Consider the following 26,523-nt stretch of genomic DNA (forward strand, 5'->3'; position numbering starts at 1 on the left):
GTGTGGAGACCTTTCCTCCTTCACAGCTCCCTCCCACTGGGGCAGGTGCCGTCCCTATTCTATTGTCTCTGTTTTTAATTAATTTTTTCTTTTTCCCTACCCAGATACGTGGGGAGTTTCTTGCCTTTTGGGAGGTCTGAGGTCTTCTGCCAGCATTCAGTAGGTGTTCTGTAGGAGTTGTTCCACATGTAGATGTATTTCTGGTGTATTTGTGGGGAGGAAGGTGATCTCCGCGTGTCTTACTCCCGCCATCTTTCCACAACCCCCCGATTACTGTAGCTTTGTACTATAGTCTTAAGCCAGGGAGCCTGATTCCTCCAACTGTTTTTCTTTCTCAAGATTGGTTTCACTATTTGAGGTCTTTCATGTTTCCATACAAATTTAAAAATTTTTGCTTCTAGTTCTGTGAAAAATGCCTTTGATAATTTGATAGGGATTGAATTGAGTTTGTAAACTGCCTTGGGTAGTATGGTCATTTTGACAGTATTGATTCTTCCAATCCAAGAACATGGTATATCTTTCTAGCTGTGTATGTCTCCTTCGATTTCTTTCATCAGCATCTTATAGTTTTTGGAGTGCAGGTCTTTTGCCTTGTTAGGTAGGTTTATTCCTAAGTATTTTATACTTTTTGATGCAATGGTAAATGGGATTGTTTTCTTAATTTTTCTTTCTGATCTTTCATTATTAGTGTATAGGATTGCACCAGATTTCTGTGTATTAATTTTTTTTCCTGCAACTTTACTGAATTCATTGATGAGCTCTAGTAGTTTTCTGGTAGCATCTTTAGGATTTTCAATGTATAGTATCATGTCATCTGCAAACAGTGACAGTTTTACTACTTTTCCAATTTGTATTCCTTTTATTTATTTTTCTTCTCTGATTGCTATGGCTAGGACTTTCAAAACTATGTTGAATAAAAGTGATGAGAGTGGACATCCTTGTCTTTTTCTTGATCTTAGAGGAAATGCTTTCATTTTTTCACCATTGAGTATGATGTTAGCTGTAGGTTTGTGGTATATGGTCTTTATTATATTGAGGTAGGTTCCCTCTGTGCCCACATTCTGGAGGGTTTTTATCAGAAATAGGTGTTGAATTTTGTCAAAAACTTTTTCTGCATCTATTTAGGTAATATGGTTTTTATTCTTCAATTTGTTAATGTGGTACTTCACACTGATTGATTTGCAGATATTAAAAAGTCCTTGCATCCTTGGGATAAATCCCTCTTGATCATGGTGTATGATCCTTTTAATGTATTACTGGGTTTGGTTTGCTGGTATTTGTTAAGGATTTTTATGTCTATGTTCATCAGTGATATTGACCTGTAATTTTCTCTTTTTGATGGTATCTTTGTCTGGTTTTGGTATCAGGGTGATGGTGGCCACATAGAATGAATTTGGGAGTATTCCTTCCTCTGCAATTTTTTGAAATAGTTTCAGAACGTTAGGTGTTAGCTCTTCTCTAAATGTTTGATAGAATTCACGTGTGAAGCCATCCATTCCATGACTTTTGTTTGTTGGGAGTTTTTAATCACAGATTCAATTTCAATTTCAATTCAATACATACAATTGGTCTAGTCATATTTTCTATTTCTTACTGGTTCAGTCTTGGGAGATTGTAAGAATTTGCCCATTTCTTCTAGGTTGTCCTTTTCATTGGTGTATAGTTACTTGTAGTAGTCTCTTATGATCCTTTGAATTTCTGTGGTGTCAGTTGTAATTTCTCCTTTTCATTTTTGATTTTATTGATTTGGGCCCTCTCCCTTTTTTTCTTGATGACTCTGGCTAAAGTGTTATCAATTTTGTTTATCTTTTCAACTCTTAATTTATTGGTCTTTGATATTTTTTTCTTTGTCTCTATTTCATTTATTTCTGCTCTGATCTTTATGATTTCTTTCCTTCTGCTAACTTTGGGTTTTATGTGTTCTTCTTTCTCTAGTTGCTTTAGGTGTAAGGTTAAGTTGTTTGTTTGAGATTTTTCTTGTTTCCTGAAGTAAGCTTGTATCACTATAAACTTCCATCTAAGAACTGCTTTTCCACATCCCATAGGTTTTGGATTGTTGTGTTTTCATTTTCATTTGTCTCTAGGTATTCTTTTATTTCCTCTTTGATTTCTTCAGTGATCCATCAGTTGTTTCATAGCATACTGTTTAGCCTCTATGTGTTTGTGTTTTTGCATTTTTTTCTTGTAATTGATTTCTAATCTCATAGTGTCGTGGTTGGAAAAGATGCTTGTTATGATTTCAGTTTTCTTAAGTTTACCAAGACTTCCTCTGTGGCCCAGCATGCGATCTGTTCTGGAGAATGTTCCATGAACACTTGAAAAAAAGGTGTATTCTTCTGCTTTTGGATGGAGCACTCTATAAATGTCAATTAAGTCCATGTGTCATTTAAGGCCTGAGTTTCCTTATTGATTTCCTGTCTCTATGATCTGTCCATTGATATAAGTGGAGTGCTAAAGTCCCCCTGTATTGTATTGCTGTTGATTTCTCCTTTATGTCTGTTAACATTTGCCTTATATATTGAGGTGTTTCTCTATTGAGTGCATATATATTTATAATTGTTATTTCTTCAATTGAGCCCTTGATCATTATGTAGTATCATTTGTCTATTGTAACAGTTTTTATTTTAAACTCTATTTTGTCTGATATGAGTATTGCTACTCCAGCTTTCTTTTGATTTCCATTTGCCTGGAATACCTTTTTCCATCCCCTCACTTTCAGTCTGTTTGTGTCTCTAGATCTGAAGTGGGTCTCTTATAGACAACATATATATGGGTCTTATTTTTGTATTCATTCAGCCAGTCTATTTCTTTTGGTTTGAGCATTTAATCCATTGACAGTTAATTATTGATATGTATGTTCTTATTGCCATTTAAAAAAATATTTTGGATTCGTTTTTGTAGGTCCTTTTTATTCCTTTTCTCTTTTGTTCCCCTCTCTGTGATTTATGATTATATTGTTGTGTTTGGATTCTTTTTCTTTTTTGTGTGTATATCTATTATAGATTTTTCATCTGTGGTTACCATGTGGTTTTGATATAGCAGTCGATATGTATACATGATTGTTTTAAGTTGCTGGTCTCTTAATTTCAAATGCATCTCAAATATTCTGCATTTTTACTCTCCTCCTCTCACAATTACTGTTTTGATATCGTATTTGTGTGTAGATGATTTCCTACCCTTACTGTATGTTCGCCTGTACTGGTGGGCTTTACCATTTTGTAATTTTCCTGTTTCTAGTTGTTGCCTCTTCTATTGAAAGAGTTCCTTTACCATTTGTTGTAATGCTCGTTCGGTGGTGCTGAATTCTTCTAGCTTTTGTTTGTCTGTAAAGCTTTTGATTTCTCCATCAATTCTGAATGAGAGACATGCTGGGTAGAGTATTCTTTGTTGTAGGTTTTTCTCTTTCATCACTTTAAATGTATCATGCCACTTCCTTCTGGCCTGTAGAGTTTCTGCTGAAAAATCAGCTGATAGTCTCATGGGAATTCCCTTGTATGTTATTTGTTGCTTTTCCTTTGTTGCCTTGGATATTTTCTCCTTGTCTTCAGTTTTTGTCAATTTGATTACTATGTGTCTTGGCTGTGTTCCTTCTTCAATTAATTCTGTATGGGACTCTGCACTTCCTGGACTTGGGTGACTGTTTTGGGAAGGAATTACTTTTGGTACTTGAATAAAAGGCAGGTAATGGAGTGTCACCTCTGAGATATTCTGATTCACAGGGTTTTGGATATATTAGAAAATTTGGCTCCATTTTAATGCCAAATTGAATGTTACACTTGTGCTTACCTTACATTGTTCCATATAGCCGCCATAATACAAATAGATAATTTTTGTATAGAATTATTTGTTTCCTTAAAAATTTTTTTTATTGAAATATAATTGATTTAAAATGGTGTGTTAGTTTCAGGTGTACAGCAAAGTGATTCAGATATATATATATATATATATATATATATATTCTTTTTTAGATTCATTTCCATTATAGGTTATTACAAGATATTGAATATAATTCCTGTACTATACAGCAGGTCCTTGTTGGTTATATATTTTATATATAGTAGTGTGTATATTTTAATCCCAAACTCCTAATTTATCCATTCCCCCTTTCTCCTTTGGTAACCATAAGTTTGTTTTCTATGTCTGTGAGTTATAGAATTATTCTTATCTTGTTAGATTTAAGTCTCATAAATGGAGTCCATTATTCCTTACTGTGTTAATGACTTCCTAGTCATCTAGATTTGACTAGGAAGAAAGCTGAATGATGGCAATTTATGGTTAATGAGCATTTCTCAAATACTAATGTTGTGTACATTTCTTGTTTTCTTATGTAGGCCAGCTGTTGAGGCCTGGTGAAAAAAATCAGGTGCAATAATGTTCTGCAGTAAAAAGAAATCACTTGGTAAGTATTGAGTTCTTTAGGTGACACAAAGCAAATATGATTTTTTAATATTTATTTTAATTTCACGGAGGTGTAATTTATAAACAAAAACCACACAGATCTTAAGTGTTCCATTTGATGAACTTTAAAGGCTGTATGTAAATGTGTAATTACCACCAAAAAGCAAGACTTAGAACGTTTCTATTACCTGAGAAAGTTCCCTTGTGCCCCTTTTTATTCATTCTTCCTGTGTTCTACACAACCATCTTCTGATTTCTATCAGATTGGTTTTGCCTGTTTTTGAAATCGATATAAATGAAATCATACAGCATGTATTCTTGTGTCTTGCTTCTTTTCACTCAGCATAAGGTTTTTTTGACATATATCCATATGGTTGTATATATCAGTAGTTTCCAAATTGAATGTTACACTTGTGCTTACCTTACATTGTTCCATATAGCCGCCATAATACAAATAGATAATTTTTGTATAGAATTATTTGTTTCCTTAAAAATTTTTTTTATTGAAATATAATTGATTTAAAATGGTGTGTTAGTTTCAGGTGTACAGCAAAGTGATTCAGATATATATATATATATATATATATATATATTCTTTTTTAGATTCATTTCCATTATAGGTTATTACAAGATATTGAATATAATTCCTGTACTATACAGCAGGTCCTTGTTGGTTATATATTTTATATATAGTAGTGTGTATATTTTAATCCCAAACTCCTAATTTATCCATTCCCCCTTTCTCCTTTGGTAACCATAAGTTTGTTTTCTATGTCTGTGAGTTATAGAATTATTCTTATCTTGTTAGATTTAAGTCTCATAAATGGAGTCCATTATTCCTTACTGTGTTAATGACTTCCTAGTCATCTAGATTTGACTAGGAAGAAAGCTGAATGATGGCAATTTATGGTTAATGAGCATTTCTCAAATACTAATGTTGTGTACATTTCTTGTTTTCTTATGTAGGCCAGCTGTTGAGGCCTGGTGAAAAAAATCAGGTGCAATAATGTTCTGCAGTAAAAAGAAATCACTTGGTAAGTATTGAGTTCTTTAGGTGACACAAAGCAAATATGATTTTTTAATATTTATTTTAATTTCACGGAGGTGTAATTTATAAACAAAAACCACACAGATCTTAAGTGTTCCATTTGATGAACTTTAAAGGCTGTATGTAAATGTGTAATTACCACCAAAAAGCAAGACTTAGAACGTTTCTATTACCTGAGAAAGTTCCCTTGTGCCCCTTTTTATTCATTCTTCCTGTGTTCTACACAACCATCTTCTGATTTCTATCAGATTGGTTTTGCCTGTTTTTGAAATCGATATAAATGAAATCATACAGCATGTATTCTTGTGTCTTGCTTCTTTTCACTCAGCATAAGGTTTTTTTGACATATATCCATATGGTTGTATATATCAGTAGTTTGTTCCTCTTCATTTTTTCTTTTAAAACAGTATTCCATTGTATGAATACACCAACACTTAAGACTAAGTTCATATGTTTAGAAATAATTTGGATTCATGATGGCAAGTAACACACTTTGTTTTTGGTTGAGTAATTGGTCTAGCTGAACAGTGTTAATAGTATTCCAATTTTTAAAAATACAGCATCCTGACCAGAGAGTATTAATCTTGTCTTATGTCTTGTTAGTCAGCAATAGAGTATTGTGTAGTTTTTCCTTCAATGGAAATGTATTCAGTTTATTACTGCTATTTTCTTTATTACTTTTAAAACTTTAATTAATTAATTAATTATTTTATGGCTGCATTGGGTCTTAGTTGTGGCACATGGGATCTTCATTGAGGCATGCGGGATCTTTTGTTGTAGTGTGTGGGCTCTTCGTTGAGGTGTTCAGCCTTCTCTCTAGTTGTGGTGTGCGGGTTTTCTCTTCTGTAGTTATGGCATGCAGGCTCCAGAGTGCAGGGCCTCTGTAGCTGGCAACATGTGGGCTCTCTAGTTGAGGCGTGCAAGCTCAGTAGTTGTGGCAAGTGGGCTTAGTTGCCTCACGGCATGTGGGATCTTAGTTCCCTGACCAGAGATCGAACCCACATCCCCTGCATTGGAAGGCGGATTCTTTACCACTGGACCATCAGGGAAGTCCCTATTTTCTTCATTTTTGACTATGGACTTGTTAGAGACCAAAGGCTGGATTAGAGTATATCTAATACCCTATCCCTCCTTCTAATCATCTCTGACAGTGGTTAAGTTATTTTGATAGGCAGTTATTTCATGGTTCAGTCTGTCCCCTTGTTGGACACATTCATTGCAACGTTCAGTCTCATAATGAGCTGAAATCTGTCTCAATGTAGTTCGCACCCATAGGTCATTAGTTATGCCCTCTGGGGAAATACTTTCATATTCCCAGTGCCAATTTAAGAGTCTAGAATTATTGTCATCATTTTTTTCTTTTTCAAATAAAATGATTTATTTATATCCAGTCACTGGTATAATCTTAATAGTGTAAACAATAGATTAACCAGTTTTGACAGGGACAAGTTTCCAACAGAATATATTGTTGCAAGGTTTTGATAAGTTCATTCTCACTCTTTTAAAATAATTTGTACATATATGTGAATGTATATGTATAAAATAAGCAATTTTTTATAAATAAAAATCAGATAATAGAAGTGACTGTAATTGGACAATCCAGAGATAAACACTGCAGACTGCCATGCTGCACAATTTAGAGGGCTCCAATTCAGTGACCGCTATTAATACATTAATGTAGATTCATCCATATATTCCCAAATGGAACTATGGTGTGCATTACTTTGAACCTGCTCTTAAAACATAATACTGTAATCATAGATACCTTTTCTGTCTTTAAACCTTTCTCTATTACATTATTGTTTTTTACATTTTCCTCTAACTTTTAATTTTGAAAATGTTGGATTTCACAAAAAAATTAAAACACCCAAATACCTTTCACCTAAATTCTACAATTATTACCATTTTGCCACATTTGCCTCCTCTCCTCCCCCTCACTGCCACCAGCACACACCCACACATATGCACACACATACACTTTTTGTTGTCATTAGGATATTTGAAAGTAAGTTGTAGACATCATGACTCTTACCCCCAAATATTTTTTTTTTTAACATCTTTATTGGGGTATAATTGCTTTACAATGGTGTGTTAGTTTCTGCTTTATAACAAAGTGAATCAGCTATATGTGTACATATATTCCCATATCCCCTTCCTCTTGCATCTTCCTCCCACCCTCCCTATTCCACCCCAAATATTTCAGTACAGATCTCCTAAGAACAAGGACATTCTCCTACTTAACTACAATATCATCACCACACCTAAGAAATGTAACATTGATGAATAAGTAACATACATTCCATTTTTCAGTTTTCCCAATTGTCCCCATGTCTCATGTCTCAGAGCTTGTTTTTATTTTTGGTACAATATTTAACCAATGTTCACACATTGTGTTTGGCTTTTAATCCCTTTATTTTCTTTTAGATTTAGAATAGTTTTTCATTATATTGAATTTTGGAAAAGTCCAGTCCAGCTCCTAAATCTATTTGGATTGAATATTTTGGATACAAATACTGTATAGATTATATATAAATATTTATAAATTTTATTTATTTATTTATTTATTTTTGGCTGCATTGGGTCTTCATTGCTGTGCACTGGCTTTCTATGGCTGTGGTGAGTGGGGGCTACTCTTTTTGTGGTGTGCAGGCTTCCATTGTGGTGGCTTCTCTTGTTGCTAGCATGGGCTCTAGGCACATGGGCTTCAGTAGCTGTGGCATGCAGACTCAGTAGCTGTGGCTCACAGGCTCTAGAGCACAGGCTCAGTAGTTGTGGCGCATGGGCTTAGTTGCTCCATGGCATGTGGGATTTTCCTGGACCAGGGCTCGAACCCATGTCCCCTGCATTGGCAGGGAGATTCTTAACCATAGCGCCACCAGGGAAGCCCAATACTTGTTTTTTTTAATGGACAATTAATAAATTAGTTACTTGAAACTGTTTTGATGGGGAATGCAACTTGCTGATCTTCCTCATATAGAATTTCATTTTACATTCAGTCATAGGTATTTGTAATGAGCTGTAAATAGCTCATTTGTAAATAGCTGTGTAATGAGGCTAAATGTTTTGGCTACATAGCTGGGTCTGTATCCACTGTGGTGCTGATTGGCAGAGAAAGCTGAGGTCAGTTCCTTCCTCTTGGACTTGTTAGAATAGCCAAATGACTTGAGGGACTGACATTGGTGTCACCATCATTTACATCATCGTGATTGGGAATGAGGCATCTTTAGGTTATATCAATTCCTATAGATCTGGTTATAGACTGGAGACCTTTTTCAATCTAAAATATTAATTTACTTATTCAGTTAGTCAGCAAATATTTTTGAGTGCCTATGATATGCTAGGTAGTGCCAACTTTTCTTGATTTCATGTAGCTTTTTATGATTCAATAAAACACATGTATCCTCACATAAATAAGTTTACAGTAACAATGATAACTTAATAACAGTTTACTAAACATTGCTACTAGTATATTTTCCAGAGAAGCACAGACTAAAGAACTTCTAATCAGCCTGGGGTTGTCAGGGGAAAAATCATGCAGAAGTGATATTTTACCTCAATGAGTTATTTAATATCTGCAACATTTAAGAAAGGTGCACTTAACATTTATATAAACTTCTACAACATTATCAGGAAGCTTGGGACATTGATGATGTATGTCAGAATTTAACAAGCCAACCATGAGTGTTGTGGGAAAACAAAAATTTTCTCCTAGATATATGCTTTGTTATTTATTATCTCCATATTCACGTAAATCCCACATTCTGCAAGATGTGAAAAATTCTAATTGACACAAATATTTAAAACATGCTTACAATCTATTTTCTATTTGTTATTTGTAATTCACCCTTTCTGCATAAGCTCAAATGGGAGGTCCAGAGACAATTACTTTAAAGCGTATATGTGCTTTTCTACAAAACAATCAGGAAGAGCATTGTTCATGTGTAAATTACCTAATTCAGATTTTAGGTACTTTGGTAATATGGGAAGCAAAAAAAGCAGATAATTTGAGGCTTTCTTTAAGCTAGCTAAAGCTGTTCTTGATTCCAAAATGTGAGGGTTGTGGAGCAACTTCCATTACTTCACAGTGAAGCCCTTAGCATGCTTATGGGGTATGGGATGGGAAGAATCAGACCAAGGTCACATACATCTTTCATGGGGCCTTCATGGGCCCCTTCCTCCAAAAAATCTTAAAAATAATGTTTTACAATTGTGTGGGTATAAAGACAAATATAAGCCAGGTTGGATTCATTATTATATAACCATTATTATTATATTCTTTTTTTCTTCTAATTTAAAAACAATTTTATTGGAGTATAGTTGATTTACAATGTTATATTAGTTTCAGGTGTACAACAAAGTGAATCAGTTATATATATACATATGTCCACTCTTTCTTTTTTTTTTAGATTCTTTTCCCATATAGGTCATTACAGAGTATTGAGTAGAGTTCCCTGTGTTATACAGCAGGTTCTTATTAGTTATCTAATTTATATATATTAGTGAGTATATATCAATCCCAATCTCCCAGTTTATCCCTCCCCCCCCCAACCCCTTATCCCCTCGTAACCATAAGTTTGTTTTCTACGTCCACAACTCTACTTTGGTTTTGTAAATAAGTTCATTTGTACACTTTTTATTTAGATTCCACATATAAGGGATATCATATTATATTTGTCTTTCTGTGTCTGACTTACTTCACTCAGTATGACAGTTGCTAGGTCAATCCATGTTGCTGCAAATGGCATTATATTTTGCTCTTTTTTATTGCTGAGTAATATCTGCTAGAATAAGTTTAAACTTTAGCTATGACACATACACAAATATAAATCTATCTTGAACTACCTCATTACAGTGAATAATAAAATAATAAAACTCAGAATAGCAGTCTATGTCATACATATTTATTGTGCTTAGAACATACATTGCTCCAATTCTCCATTTCTTTATTATTTAGGATTCCCAAATGTATAATATTAATTGTCATACTTCGGTTTTGTAAAAAAATTTCTTAATTGAAAATTTTCATCCCAAGAATTATAATCCCAAAGAATTATAATTATAATTATTAAAAAATGCTTTTATATTCCTTCCACAGACCCACACCTTAGAACTCACCTTTAATTTAGTATTTGAGCCAGTATCTGGCATATAGCAAGCACTTAATGAATGGTGACTGTCATTATTATTTTAGGTAGTTTTATTAAATGCTACTTGAGTTACAGTTCTCTGGTGGACCTACTTCTCAACTAATGTTGCTTTCACTATTCATTCGAACAGAATTTCCTAATTTAAAGGAAAATAAAATTTTTTATTTCTTGGCTTAATTTTGAAATCTGGATTTTCTTTTGCTGGTGGAATGAAATCTGAAAGTTTATGAGATAATCCCACACGTGGTATTTTCTATAAAGAAAAATACCTTTACTAATTCAGAAATTAAAATCCTACTATGAATTGTAAATCTACCTTCATGCGGTGAATAAACCAATTAAGACATCACATTTCAGTGATTTTGGCTGGAATGATCTTGTCTCACTGTGGCAAGTGCTGGTTGTTTTATGATAATCTAAACTTTGATTGGTAATTCATTCATTTATTTATTCATTTATCCATTCATCCAGTCAGCCAGCCAGCCATTTCACAGATACTTACTGAACAACTGTTATGTGCCAGACACTGTTCCAAACAGAAAAAAACAACTGTGGACAAAACAGATTTAAAAAAATAAAAGACCCTTCCATCTGTATGGAGCTTACATTCTTGTGGGGGGAGGGAAAGACAGTCAGCAATATAAATGAATAAGTAATTCATCTTGTACATTGGAAGTGCTGCAGTTTTAAAAAGGTAATCAGGGAAGGCTGAATTGAGAAAGACACAGTTGAGCAAAGATTTGAAAGAAGTGAGAGGGGAGCTATGTAGTTATCTGGAGGATAAGCATTGTAGGTGGAGGGAGCAGCAAGTGCAAACGCTTTGAGGTGGGAGTGGGCCTAGCGTGTCCAAGGAACAACATAGAGGCCACTGTGACTGGAGTTGAATGAGCAAGGGGGAGGGTGGTTATCATGGCTGGATCCAGTTTTTTGAGGCTTTAAACTAATACAAAATTAGGTATGAAAGGACATGTTCATTTAGCATGAGAAAATAAATCCCTATATATCACAAATTTGAAAATCTGAAACATACCATACATTTCACAAAACCCCAAAAAATAACATAATAGCTTCATTAATTCACTGCTTGTACACTTTTATAATACCTTTCTTCCTGTATTTTTGGCCCCATATTTTTTGATTGCCTCTTTCATGACCAGTATTTTGTTATATAATTTTCTATAGAGACACTAGAAAGATAATTCAGTTTTTCCTCTAGCACATTATTTAAATTAGTTTTTCTTTTTAAATTGAGGTATAGTTGTTTTACAATGTTGTGTTAGTTTCTACTGTACAGTGAAGTGGAGTAACCTGTAATACACAGCAGGTTCTCATTAGTTATCTATTTTATACATATTAGTGTATATATGTCAATCTCAATCTCCCAATTCATGCCCCCCACACCCACCTCTGCTTTTCCCCCTTGGTGTCCATACATTTATTCTCTACATCTGTGTCTCTATTTCTGCCTTGCAAACCGGTTTGTCTGTACCATTTTTCTAGATTCCACGTACATCTGTTAATATACAATATTTGTTTTTCTCTTTCTGACCTACTTTACTCTGTATGACAGTCTGCAGGTCCATCCACGTCTCTACAAATGACCCAAATTTGTTCCTTTTTATGATTGAGTAATATTCCATTGTATATATGTACCACTCTTCATTTTTTAAAAACATCTTTATTGGAGTATAATTGATTTCAATGGTGTGTTAGTTTCTGATTTATAAAAAAGTCAATCAGCTATACATATACATATATCCCCATATCCCCTCCCTCTTGCGTCTCCCTCCCACCCTCCCTATGCCACCCCTCTAGGTGGTCACAAAGCACCGAGCTGATCTCCTTGTGCTGTGCGGCTGCTTCCCACTAGCTATCTATTTACATTTGGTAGTGTATATATGTCCATGCCGCGCTCTCACTTCGTTCCAGCTTACCCTTCCCCCTCCCTGTGTCCTCAAGTCCATTCTCTACATCTGTGTCTTTATTCCTGTCCTGCCCCTAGGTTCTTCAGAAATTTTTTTTTTTTTTTTTTTAGATTCCATATATACATGTTAGCATACAGTATTTGTTTTTCTCTTTCTGGCTTACTTCATTCTGTACGACAGACTCTAGGTCCATTCACTTCACTACAAATAGCTCAATTTCATTTCTTTTTATGGCTGAGTAATATTCCATTGTATATATGTGCCACATCTTCTTTATCCATTCGTCTGTTGATGGACATTTAGGTTACTTCATGACCTGGATATTGTAAATAGTGCTGCAATGAGCATTGGGGTGCATGTGTCTTTTTGAATTATGGTTTTCTCTGGGTATATGCCTGGTGGTGGGATTGCTGGGTCATATGGTAATTCTATTTATAGTTTTTTAAGGAACCTCCATACTGTTCTCCGTAGTGGCTGTATCAATTTACATTCCTACCAACAGTGCAAGAGGGTTCCCTTTTCTCCACACCCTCTCCAGCATGTATTGTTTGTAGATTTTCTGATGATGCCCATTCTAACCAGTGTGAGGTGATACCTCATTGTAATTTTGATTTGCATTTCTCTAATAATTAGTGATGTTGAGCAGCTTTTCTATGCCTCTTGGCCATCTGTATGACTTCTTTGAAGAAATGTCTATTTAGGTCTTTTGCCCATTTTTGGATTGTGTTGTTTGTTTTTTTGATATTGAGCTGCATGCGCTGCTTGTAAATTTTGGAGATTAATCCTTTGTCAGTTGCTTTGTTTGCAAATATTTTCTCCCATTCTGAGGGTTGTCTTTTCATCTTGTTTATGGTTTCCTTTGCTGTGCAAAGCTTTTAAGTTTCATTAGGTCCCATTTGTTTATTTTTGTTTTTATTTCCATTTCTCTAGGAGGTGGGTCAAAAAAGATATTGCTGTGATTTATGTCAAAGAGTGTTCTTCCTATGTTTTCCTCTAAGAGTTTGATAGTGTCTGGCCTTACATTTAGGTCTTTAATCCATTTTGAGCTTATTTTTGTGTATGGTGTTAGGGAGTGTCTTAATTTTATTCTTTTACATGTGGCTGTCCAGTTTTCCCAGCACCAATTATTGAAGACACTGTCTTTTCTCCACTGTATATCCTTTCCTGCTTTGTCATAGATTAGTTGACAATAGGTGGGTTTATCGCTGGGCTTTCTATCCTTTTCTGTTAATTTATATTTCTGTTTTTGTGCCAGTACCATATTGTCTTGATTACTGTAGCTTTGTAGTATAGTCTGAAGCGAGGAATTCTGATTTCTCCAGCTCCGTTTTTTGTTCTTTTTCTTCTCAAGATTTCTTTGACTATTTGGGATCTTTTGTGACTCCATACAAATTTTAAGATTTTTTGCTCTAGTTCTATGAAAAAATGCCATTTTGATGGGGATTGCATTGAATCTGTAGATTGCTTTGGGTAGTATAGTCATTTTCACAATGTTGACTCTTCCAATCGAAGAACACAGTGTATCTCTCCACCTGTTTGTGTCATCTTTGATTTCTTTCATTAGTGTCTTATAGTTTTCTGAGTACAGGTATTTTACCTACTTAGGTAGGTTTAGGTAGGTTTATTCCTAGGTATTTTATTCTTTTTGTTGCAGTGGTGAATGGGATTGTTTACTTAACTGCTGTTTCTGATATTTCGTTGTTAGTGTATAGGAATACAAGAGATTTCTCTGCATTAATTTTGTATCCTGAAACTTTACCAAATTCATAGATTAGCTCTATTAGTTTACTGGTAGCATCTTTAGGATTCTCTGTATAGTATCATGTGATCTGCAAACAGTGACAGTTTTATTTCTTCTTTTCCAATTTGTAATCCTTTTATTTATTTTTCTTCTCTGATTGCTGTGGCTAGGACTTTCAAAACTATGTTGAATAACAGTGGTGAGAGTGGGCATCCTTGTCCTTTTCCTGATCTTAGAGGAAATTCTTTCAGTTTTTCATCATTGAGAATGTTTTCTGTGAGTTTGTCATATATGGTCTTTATTATGTTGAGGTAGGGTCCCTCTATGCCCACTCTCTGGAGAGTTTTTTTCATAAATGGGTGTTGAATTTTGTCAAAAGCTTGTTTTCCATCTATTGAGATGATCACATGGTTTTTATTCTTCAATTTTTTACACTGGTGTATCACACTGATTGATTTGCATATGTTGAAGAATCCTTGCATCCCTGGGATAAATCCCACTTGATCATGGTGTATGATCCTCTTAATGTGTTGTTGGATTCTGTTTGATAGTATTTTGCTGAGGATTTTTGCATCTATATTTATCAGTGATATTGGTCTGTAGTTTTCTTTTTTTCTAGTATTTTTGTCTGGTTTTGGTATCAGGGTGATGGTGGCCTTGTAGAATGAGTTTGGGAGTGTTCCTCCCTCTGCAATTTCTTAGAAGAGTTTGAGAAGGATGGGTGTTAGCTCTTCTCTAAATGTCTGATAGAGTTCACCTGTGAAGCCATCTGGTCCTGGACTTTTGTTTGTTGGAAGATTTTTAATCACAGTTTCAATTTCATTACTTGTGATTAGTCTGTTCGTATTTTCAATTTATTCCTCATTCAGTCTTGGAAGGTTATACCTTTCTAAGAATTTGTACATTTCTTCAGGTTGTTCATTTTATTGGCATATAGTTGCTTGTAGTAATCTCTTATGATGCTTTTTATTTCTGCAGTTTCCATTGTAACTTCTCCTCTTTCATTTCTAATTTTATTGGTTTGAGTGCTCTCCCTCTTTTTCTTGATGAGTCTGGCTAAAGGTTTTTCAAGTTTGTTTATCTTCTTAAAGAAACAGCTTTTAATTTTATTGATTTTTGGTATTGTTTTCTTTGTTTCTATTTCATTCATTTCTGCTCTGATCTTTATGATTTCTTTCCTTACACTAACTTTGGGTTTTGTTTGTTCTTCTTTCTCTAATTACTTTAGGTGTAAGGTTAGATAGTTTATTTGAGATTTTTCTTGTTTCTTGAGGTAGGATTTTGTTGTGATAAACTTCCCTCTTAGAAGTGCTTTTGCTGCATCCCATAGGTTTTTTGTTTTTTTTTTTCGATACGCAGGCCTCTCACTGTTGTGGCGCCTCCCGTTGCAGAGCACAGGCTCTGGACACACAGGCTCAGCGGCCATGGTTCACAGGCCGAGCCGCTCCGCGGCATGTGGGATCTTCCTGGACCGGGGCACGAACCTGTGTCCCCTGCATTGGCAGGTGGACTCTCAACCACTGCGCCACCAGGGGAGCCCGTTGCTGCATCCCATAGGTTTTGACTCATCATGTTTTCATTGTCATTTGTCTCTAGATATATTTTGATTTCCACTTTGATTTCTTCAGTGATCTCTTGGTTACTTTGTAGTGTATTGTTTAGCCTCCATGTGTTTCTATTTTTTAAGTTTTTTTTCCCATAATTGATTTCAAATCTCATAGTGTTGTGGTCAGAAAAGATGCTTGATACAATTTGAATTTTCTTAAATTTACTGAGGTTTGATTTGTGACCTAAGATGTATCTATCCTGGAGAATGTTCTGTGTGCACTTGAAAAGAAAGTGTAATCTGCTGTTTTCTGATGGAATGTCCCATAAATATCAATTAAATCTACCTGGTCTGTTGTGTCATTTAAAGCTTGTGTTTCCTTATTAATTTTCTGTCTGGATGATCTGTCCATTGGTGTAAGTGAGGTGTTAAAATCCCCCAGTATTATTGTGTTACTGTAGATTGCCGTTTTTATAGCTATTAGCAGTTGCCTTATGTATTGAGGTGCTCCTATGTTGGGTCAGTATATATTTACAATTGTTATATTTTCTTCTTGGATTGTTCCCTTGATCCTTATGTGTGTCCTTCCTTGTCTCTTGTAACAGTCTTTATTTTAAAGTGTATTTTGTCTGGTATGAATATTACTACTCTCTCATTCTCGTGATCTCCATTTGCATGGAATACCTTCTTCCATCCCCTCACTTTCAGGCTGTTTGTGTCCCTAGGTCTGAAGTGAGTCTGTTGTAGACATCATATATATGGGTCTTGTTTTTGTATCCATTCAGCCAGTCTGTGTCTTTTGGTTGGAGCATTTAATCCATTCACATTTAAGGTAATTATCGATAGGTATGTTCCTATTACCATTTTCTTAATTGTTTTGGGTTTGTTTTTTTAGGTCCTTTTCTTCTCTTGTGTTTCCCACTTACAGAGTTCCTTTAGCAATTGTTGTAGAGCTGGTATGGTGGTGCTAAATTTTATTAGCTTTTGCTTGTTTGTAAAGCTTTTGATTTCTCCATCAAATCTGAATGAGATCCTTGCTGGGTAGGGTGTTCTTGGCTGTAGGTCCTTCCCTTTCATCACTTTAAATATATCATGCCACTTCCTTATGGCTTGCAGATTTTCTGCTGAGAAATCAGCTGTTAACCTTATGGGAGTTCCCTTGTATGTTGTTTGTTGTTTTTCGCTTGTTGCTTTTAATTATTTTTGTTTGTCTTTAGTTTTTTGTCAGTTTGATTAATATGTGTCTTGGTGTGTTTCTCCTTGCGCTTATCCTGCCTGGGACTCGCTGTGCTTCCTGGACTTGGGTGGCTATTTCCTTTCCCATGTTAGGGAAGTTTTCGACTATAATCTCTTCAAAGATTTTCTCGGGTCCTTTTTCTCTCTCTTCTCCTTCTGGGACCCCTATAATGTGAATGTTGGTGTGTTTAATGTTGTCCCAGAGGTCTCTTAGGCTGTCTTAATTTCTTTTCATCCTTTTTTCTTTTTCTCTTCCACATAGTGATTTACGTAGTGATTTCCACCATTCTGTCTTCCAGGTCACTTATCCGTTCTTCTGCCTCAGTTATTCTGCTATTGATTCCTTCTAGTGTATTTTTCATTTCAGTCATTGTATTGTTCATCTGTTTTTTTTTTGTTGTTGTTGTTCTTTAATTCTTCTAGGTCTTTGTTAAACATTTTTTGCATCTTCTCTATCATTGCCTCCATTCTTTTTCTGATGTCCTGGATCATCTTCACTATCATTGTTCTGAATTCTTTTTCTGGAAGGTTGCCTGTCTCCACTTCATTTAGTTGTTTTTCTGGGGTTTTATCTTGTTGCTTCATCTGGAACATAGTCCTCTGCCTTTTCATTTTGTCTATCTTTCTGTTATTGTTGTTTTCCTTCTGTGGGCTTCAGGATTGTAGTTCTTCTTGCTTCTGCTGTCTGGCTTCAGGTGGATGAGGCTGTCTAAGAGACTTGTGCAAACTTCCTGGTAAGAGGGACTTGTTGTTGGTAGAGCTGGGTGTTACTCTGGTGGGCAGAGCTCAGTAAAACTTTAATTTGCTTGTCTGCTGATAGGTGGGGCTGAGTTCCCTCCCTGTTGGTTGTTTGGCCTGAGGTGACCCAGCACTGGAGCCTACAGGCTCTTTGGTGGGGCTAATGGTAGGCACTGGGAGGGCTCATACCAATGAGTACTTCCCAGAACTTCTGGTGCCACTGTCTTTGTCCTTGTGGTGAGCTAAGCTGCCTTCCGCCTCTGCAGGAGACCCTCCAACACTAGCAGGTACATCTGATTCTGTCTCCTACGGGGTCACTGCTTCTTCCCCTGGGTCCTGATGTGCACACTACTTTGTGTGTGGCCTCCAAGAATGGAATCTCTGTTTCCCCCAGTCCTGTCAAAGTTCTGCAAACAAATCCCGCTGGCTTTCAACGTCTGATTCTCTGGGGATTCCTCCTCCCATTGCCAGACCCTCAGGTTGGGAAGCCTGACATGGGGCTCAGTACCTTTACTCCAGTGGGTGGACTTCTGTGGAATAATTGTTCTCCAGTTTGTGAGTCACCCACCCAGCAGTTATGGGATTTGATTTTATTGTGATTGCACCCCTCCTACTGTCTCACTGTGGCTTCTCCTTTGTGTTTGGATGTGGGGTATCTTTTTTGGTGAGTTCCTGTTTCTTCCTGTCAATGATTGTCCAGCAGCTAGTTGTGATTCTGGTGTTCTCACAAGAGGGAGTGAGCGCATGACCTTCTATGCTGCCATCTTGAGCTAATGTAAATTAGTTTAAAAATTATGTTAGCTTATGAGATTAGAATAGTTTTTCAGCTTCATGACTTCGTAACGTCATGTAAAGATTTAGAATTGTCAACCTTGGGAAAACTTCCATGAAGTTTCCTTCATATCTGAGCTGTGACAGATGTACTTACTATATTTAGTACTAGTACAAATTGGTTTGTGCTCTATAAGCACAGGAATCCTAATAAATTTTATATTTTTCAATCCCCATGTAAAAAAAATATGATATGCTTATTACCTATAGTATTGAGGATACTCAGCACTTCATTCTCCTAATACTGCTAACATGAGATAAATTCTGTTTTGACTAGTAGTTGATGAAAGTTAAATCTTCCCCATACAATTTTCCATGTGTGATGATTGGAAGAATCCTGTGTAGGCTAACTTCTGGCTCTGTATTGCAAACCCCTGTCTCCTCCATTATCCACATTCTTCTGGTGCCAGGTGCTATCAGACACAGTCATGCTGCCGTATGACCTTGGGCCCTGCACCTTCATCTTGCAATGCTGGGTGATTCCCCATGGAGATAGGAGAACTATTCCTCCTCTGGGGTGACCACCAGTAAGTTAAATCTATACAGAAGTGACAATGAATCACATAAATACACTCCACTAAACACAAACTCAATGTATTTCCCACTTGACAGCCCCTCATGTGGATTCCAGCGTCATCTCACACGAGGCAAAATGTGACAGGAGGAAATAGAGTGGAGGAGACAATGGTCTTAGCTCTTGTGGCTAAAATATTTTAATATTGCAAATCGAAAAGCAAAACAGAGTAAAAGCAATGCAAACAAATTTCTAGTGCTATTCCCAGGGCCTTGGGATGGAAAGTGCAAGTGAGGTGAGCTGAAGCTTAAGCTTCATTAGCTTCATGGAGGGTCTGCTTCTGGCAGCGATTTGAGGTCAGAGAGGTAACAGGGTGGGTGTGTGAAGATCAAGCAGGGCCCTGAAGCCTTTGTAAGAGCTGGCTTCTCTCTTGAGATAGAGCAACACTGGACATTTTGTGCAGAGAAAAGAGATGATTTTTGTGGTAGGCAGGTTAATGCCCCCTCCTGCAAAGATGTCCATGTCCTAAAACCTCAGAACCTGTGGCTCTGTGACCTTACATGGTAAAAGACACTTTGCATATGTGATGAAGTTAAGGATCTTACAATGGAAAGATTATAAGGGTGGGCCCATTGTAATCACAAAGGTTCTTATAAGAGGGAGGCAGCAGAGTCAAAATCAGAGAAGGCAATATAATGGTGGAAGGAGAAGTCAGAGTGATGCATCCATGACCCCAGGAATGTGGCAGCCTCTAGAAGCTAGAAAAGCCAAGGAACAGATTCTCTTTAGAGCCTCCAGAAGGGACTCAGTCTTGAAGAAACACCTTGATTTTAGCCTTGTGAGATCCATTTTTGGACTTCCGACTTCCAGAACAATAAGACGACATGTTTGTGTTGTTTTAAGCAGCTACATTTGTGGTGATTTGCTAGAGCAGCAATCAGAAACTCATGCAATTCTAAAAGGGTCACTCTGGTTGCTCTGTTGAAAATAGATGATAGGGGCAGGGGTAGAAGTGAGGAGACCTGAGGAGGGGTTATTACGACCGCTGGGAGGAGAGGTGAGGTGGCTTGGACCACAGTGTGTGCAGAGGAGGGGCAGAGAAGTAGGCAGATTTCTTTTCTGCCTAAAGTTCTGGCTCTATTTTATCTCTATTTAAAACGTGTATTATCTGAATGCTTCACGAATAGGTAAATAAATCGAGGCCCCTATTTTTTTCTTTCTGTCTTTTCACACTTGGTCCAGTATTCCACTAGAAGGCACATCTGAGGAGGAACTGTAGATATCCTCTTGCAAAGCCCATATTTCACCCCATCTCAGGTGGCAGACCACCTCTACCAAATGTCTTCTCTTTTCAGTAAATGACTATGGCTCAGCTTAGATAAGGTGCTTGGCAAAAACAACCTACCACACTCCACAGTTTGTATACAGCTGCCTAACTTCCCTTCAGAGCTGCCTAGGACAGGTGGGGATGCCTTTTGACCACCCACCTGGACTTGACTTTCCTTTTCTCTGCTTTCTGTGGCTCCCTAGGCCTCTCCTCTGCTTCCTTGCTGTGCAGGTATTGTAGGCACGTTTACCCTTTGAAGACTATTGACATCTTGCTTTTCCTTCACTGTCTAGAATAGAGCCTTGCTCAAAGGAGTTCATTAAATATTTCTGCAATAAATCACTTTGTCTTGGCTCCAGCAGATTTTATTTGCCACAGGGTTTCAGGGATTGAGACCTGAAACCAGTATGTACTAATGAAACTCATATTTATAGCCCTATGCATCTCAAAATGACAAACACAAGCTTTGAGAAACACAGTTTCCTGTGTAAGCTGATAAGGTATGAAGCAGATAAGAACCCTCTTCAGATTTTCTTCTCATGTGTCTCTGTCTTCCCCACCTGGGGTTCTTTCCTCTCACTTTGTGACAGGTGGCTTGATTTCCCTTGGATGGCTGGAATGTGTCTCACAAAGGGAAATTAAATGTCCTTCAGCTTTTTCTAGGCTCTTGGGATCCTTGGGGTAGATCCTGGGGGTTTTTTTTTTTTTTTTTTGCATAGGCAGGCTATAGAAAAATATAGCTGTTTTTCATCTGTACAGAAAACATTCTGATCCTGGCATAGTCCATAACAATGCAATTTTTGCTATAGATAATCAAATTGTAAAAGAATGTAGATTAAAAAAACCAGCGGTCTAGCACCGGATCCGTAAGAGAAAGGCTGCTAAGAAAGCAGTAAGTTTTGGACAGGGATTTGGGAGCGTCTTCTCAGCAACGACTGCTGAAAGTCTCCAAGGAGAGGGTAGTCAGTTTCTCTGAGGGGGCCTCTACTGTGAAGCAGAGAGAAGTCTGGAAGGAATGAAATATAAGAGGTCCCAGGGTGCCAAGGTTAATTGGGAAGGAGTCTGGGACTTGCAGTACATCCTGGAGTATCACTTTTGTCTAGAGAGGCCTCTTCTCCCTCTCCTTGACCTCTGGACACAGGCATACATTAATTTACAGTTTCCCAATCATCTCTGCATGGTACCACCCACCATCTCCTTATACCTAGAATCTCTTCCAAGCTCCTTTTACAAGGTCGGAAGTTCAGTGTTTGAAATCTGACTCTATTGCATAATCGTGCTAGGACTTTATTTTTCTCACTGGTAAAATGGGGCTAATAATAGTGCGTACCTAATAGGATTGTTTTGAGGGTTAATGCATGTGAAACACTTCATACAGTATCTAGCTTTTAACCAGTGCTCAATAAATGTTAGCTGTTATTATCTTCACTATTATTACAGTAAGTCTTAAATCTCCAGTTGTGAATCTGTACTTACAGAAAACCACATGGTGTGGGCTCATAAGAAAATTTTTGTCGATTTTACTTGTAATGTGTATAATATAATTCACGTATGCTTGAAGAAGAAGGAATTGGTAAAATATTTTTATTTTTCTTTGTGAAGCTGTCGTAAGCCATGAGAGGAACAAAGCTCCCAATAAATCAAATTTTCCAGATATCTGGACCTGATGAGCAAATTGGCTCAGCCCAGAGGAAAACAAACCCAAGGCCCTTTAGTATTTGTTTGACTCCCCTAATTCTGTTTCCAAGCTCTTTTTTGAGGACAAGAATTTTTTTAAAACTTGTGGAAAGATTTTTTTTTTTTGCCTCGATTCTCTCTTTAGTTTGCTGATTAAATGTCAATAAATCCCAGCAGCTGCAGGTCACCACTGGGTTTCAATAGGAAACCCTGATTCAGGACACATATTTTTCAATTGTATCAGAATGTGCTTTTGGAATCAAATCAGGAAATCTTGAAGGCTGGGGAACTCTTTTCTTTAAAGTTCTCCCTACTCATTGTTCTTTCCTCATGTCTTTAATGAATTGCTTTGGCTCCCAACCACAGACCAGATTGTGACAAATGAAAGAAAATTAAGAAGGGAAAAAGCTTAAGTTATTGATTTGGCTTGAGGGAATTTTTGTGAGATTTCTGACCCAACCCAAAAAACCAACAACCCCAAACCCCAAATGATTCTCCATGTTTCGAGACTTTCTTCAGCTTCTGGACTGGGACCAACCTTGATAAGGAAATATCAGTCCGTGCCATCAGGGTTATATACAGAGACCCCTAAATTCTCTGTGGTGCTTCATCATTTCATGATTTTGGGGAGCTAAAGCCAACTGCCTGGAGGCTGTCTCCTAAACCACATTTGGTAAAGGACAAAATGCTCTGGAGTTAATTGAAGAAAGACAGTGTGTTCATTAATTGTGGGCTCATAGTTGCTGTGATCACTCATGGGCCTGGTGGAAGCCTCCTAAATCTTCCCTTTACTCTTGGTCTTGTTAATAGAGTTGCTGCATTCACTAACTAGTCTTAAACCCTAAGGTGTTATGCATTGTTCAGAGACAAACTCATCAAAAAAGATGTAAGTGACCTGTCTTCTCTTGTCTCCTGGAAGTGGAAGCTGGATAATGTAAAATTTATTTTGTTATTAGGGAGAAGAGCCCAGATTAGGAAGTGGGTGTTGCCTTTGAGGACCTAGAGTAGAATCAATGGGCATTTGTCAATTTCTACTGGGACTATACAGAAAATTACTTCAGACCCTCTTCAGCAATAATAGTAATAGTGACGTTAAGACTGACTAGCCAAGCCTGGATGATTTCCTTTTTCTTCACCTCTTATTTGCTACTTTTTTTTTCATTAAAAAAAGACTCTTCAACTATTTTTCTGTTTATAAAGTGCTTTCCCTGCATTTTCTCACTTAATGATGGCAACAGAAAGTGGCATTATTTTACAGAGGAAGCATAAGTAAGGAGAGGTCCTGAGTTAAAATGTGCTCACGCAGATGGTTTGGTGGAAGATCTCGGGCCTCTTGCTTCGTGATCCTGGCCTCTTCTGAGGGCTCTTTCATCAAACCTATTTTTTTTTTTTTTTTTTTTTTTTTGGCGCGGTACACCGGCCTCTCACTGTTGTGGCCTCTCCCGTTGCGGAGCACAGGCTCCAGACGCGCAGGCTCAGCGGCCATGGCTCACGGGCCCAGCCGCTCCGTGGCATGTGGGATCTTCCCGGACTGGGGCACGTATCCCCTGCATTGGCAGGCGGACTCGCAACCACTGCGCCACCAGGGAAGCCCTCTCCCACCTTTTAAACTTATGTCTTAGTTATCTGATAACACTGTTGGATTTTTCTAGATGCATCTCCTCCTTCGAAAAGGAAAGACAAGCATACATGCATACATAAATGGGTATGGTTTCATTGTCTGAAACCAAGTCGAAGAAACTGTCAGCCCTATAAGATAATTATTTCAGGGAGGGAGGGGGTACCTCCAGGTCATATTCTGAAACTCAGGTTACTCTTTTTGATAAATGTTCCCTAACATTTAACTGATTTATAAATAACCATTTCATAAAATAAGTGAGGTATCCTCAGTTAGTTATCTTGGATCATGTAACAGGAAGCACGTGGCTCAAAGATAAGCATTCTATGAGTGCTTCATTGATATATTTGATTGAGGCAGACATCAAATTATTTTAGCCGTGACGAGATTTGGGGAGTAAAGGCTATTTCCAACACCCTGTGTGAAACAGAACTTTGAAGGTTTAATGACCTCTTTTACTATATTCTGGAGCAGATTAAAAACAATGTCTAAGATAATTTTGCCTCTGCTAATGGCTATTGTCTTGGCTCACTGAAATGGTGAAGGATGGCTTCCTATCCAAACACGTGTCTTGGTAGGCTCCTCAGCGGTCACAAAAGAATGCTAACACTATTAAACGTTGCTCTTCTGTCTTACACATCTATACTCAGCTAGCAACACAGCATAGCAGCTCTCCAGGAATTTTCTAGGAAGTTCAATCTCAAGCTTATAGTCATTTAGTGTTTAGCGCAAGTGCAGTTGAGAGAAATAATTAGGATGATTGCTTGAAGGACATGTAGTCCATTTGCTCTTTTAAATATCCTAAAATACATTTCTGAACTTCATCAGCTCAGCAGGGACTGAGTACAGAGACTCTGTCATTGGGCCCTTGGGATTGTGTTTGAGATGATATCCATAGGCCTGTTATAAAACACAGCTCTAAAATTCTCATATTATATTCTTTATCTCAAACAATGACTACTTTATGAGGAGTTGTTAGAGAAATTATTGTTTGAGCCAACAACTAACACATAATTGTACTTTCCCAAAGAAATTAGTTTATTTTTACCTTACAGACTGTGAAGTAAAGGGCAATAGACAGGCCTTCGCTTTTTCTGTAGAATTCGTGGTCCACCTGGAACAGGTGTGTGGGTCATCATGTCAGGCATTTTTATTTTCATTAGGGACTCTAGCTGATCATCATCCTTCCATATTTTCTTCCACTTTACTTTAAAAACGTAAACCATTATTTTTCCTGTTGTACATTCTTGAGTACAACGTTACATTATTTTGGAGATGATCTTGTGTGTAAACCCTCTTGCATGTCTGAAGATGTTTTTATTGCCCTTTCATACTTGATTGATTATTTGCCTGAGTATAGAATTCTAAGTTCAAAAACATTTTTTCCTTATGGAAGTTTTTAATATTTTTGTCTTTGTTTTTTATCAAAATTTTATGAAGATCTGTAGGTCCATTTTCATTCATCTTGACTGGCACTTGATGGCCCTTTTGCTTTGAAGAGTTGTCTTACTCTGGTGCAGAGAAATTTTCTTCTATTTATTTGATTATTTCCTCCCATCCATTGTTTATGTTCCTTTCTCCTAAGTGGTTTTTTTTTTTGTCATTTTCTTATATATTTTAAGAGATTTCTTAAGTCTTATTCTTCATTCTGTCTTTCCTACTATACAGTTCGTGCATTAAATATTTTTAATTTCCAGGAACTTTCTCTTGTTCTCTGTTTTCTTTGTTCCTATCAGCTTGTTCTTGTTTCATGGATGCCGTGTCTTCTTGAATATCTTTGAGGTACTAATTAGAATTAAAAAGAAAAACAACCCCCTTTCCCCACCTGTTTTCAGCATTATCTCTTCCCCTTGGATCCTTCTGTTTTGTGCTCTTGGTTTTTCTCAGATGTCTGGTGACTTATGGTTGCTGGTTTGTATTTACAAATGAAGGACTAGATGGATTAGTTCAGTTTCAAAGGTCTTTTTCCCTGTCAGCCCTCTCCTTTAAATAGGAGGACCAGTGATATAGCCAGCACACAGAGAGGTTTTTCTGTGTGTCTTAGTCCATTCTGTTTGCTATAACAGAGTACAAAGACTAGGTGGCTTGTAAACAATAAAAATTTATTTCTCACAGTTCTGGAGGCTGGGAAGTCCATGATCAAGGCATCAGCAGATTTGGGGACTGGTGAGGGCTGCTTTCTGGTTCATAGACAGTTATCTTCTTTCTGTGTCTTCAAATAATGAAAGGGGCAAGAGAGCTCTCTAGGGCCTCTTTTTGGTTTTCTTTTTGCGGTATGCGGGCCTCTCACTGTTGGGGCCTCTCTCGTTGTGGAGCACAGGCTCCGGACGCGCAGGCTCAGCGGCCATGGCTCACGGGCCCAGCCGCTCTGCGGCATGTGGGACCTTCCCGGACCGGGGCACGAACCCATGTCCCCTGCATCAGCAGGCGGACTCTCAACCACTGTGTCACCAGGGAAGCCCCAGGCCTCTTTTTTAACGACACTAATCCCATTCATTGGGGCTCCACCCTCATGACCTAATTACCTTCCAAAAGCTTTCAAATATCATCACATTGGGGATTAAGTCTCAATATATGAATTTGGGAGGGGCACAAACATTCAGTCTATAGCATTGTGGTTTAGTCAGGGTATCTGGCACATCCCACAATTGCCTCAGTAAGGCAGGCTTTACGAGGGCCTGAGTCTGCTGTAGCTGATGTGGAGATTCAGAGCTTCTTCTCTCTTAGGCCTGAACACCCCCTCTTGGTTTCTTCCCTAGGCATGTTGCCTAGTCTCT

General features: G+C 37.3%; 1 protein-coding gene across 1 annotated transcript in view; it reads left to right on the plus strand.

Annotated features, from left to right (window-relative positions):
* Positions 1-4,323: 4,323 nt before the first annotated feature.
* The window catches only part of ATP8B4 (ATPase phospholipid transporting 8B4 (putative)), a 246,299-nt gene continuing 224,099 nt past the window's right edge, over positions 4,324-26,523 (plus strand). Inside the window, 1 exon segment of the mRNA XM_007455539.1 lies at positions 4,324-4,399. Within this exon segment, the coding sequence (XP_007455601.1) occupies positions 4,372-4,399 (28 nt within the window). The 5' untranslated portion in view covers positions 4,324-4,371.

Source organism: Lipotes vexillifer, unplaced genomic scaffold (genome assembly GCF_000442215.2).
Source record: "Lipotes vexillifer unplaced genomic scaffold, Lipotes_vexillifer_v1.1 scaffold24, whole genome shotgun sequence".
NCBI classification, from domain to species: Eukaryota; Metazoa; Chordata; class Mammalia; order Artiodactyla; family Lipotidae; genus Lipotes; species Lipotes vexillifer.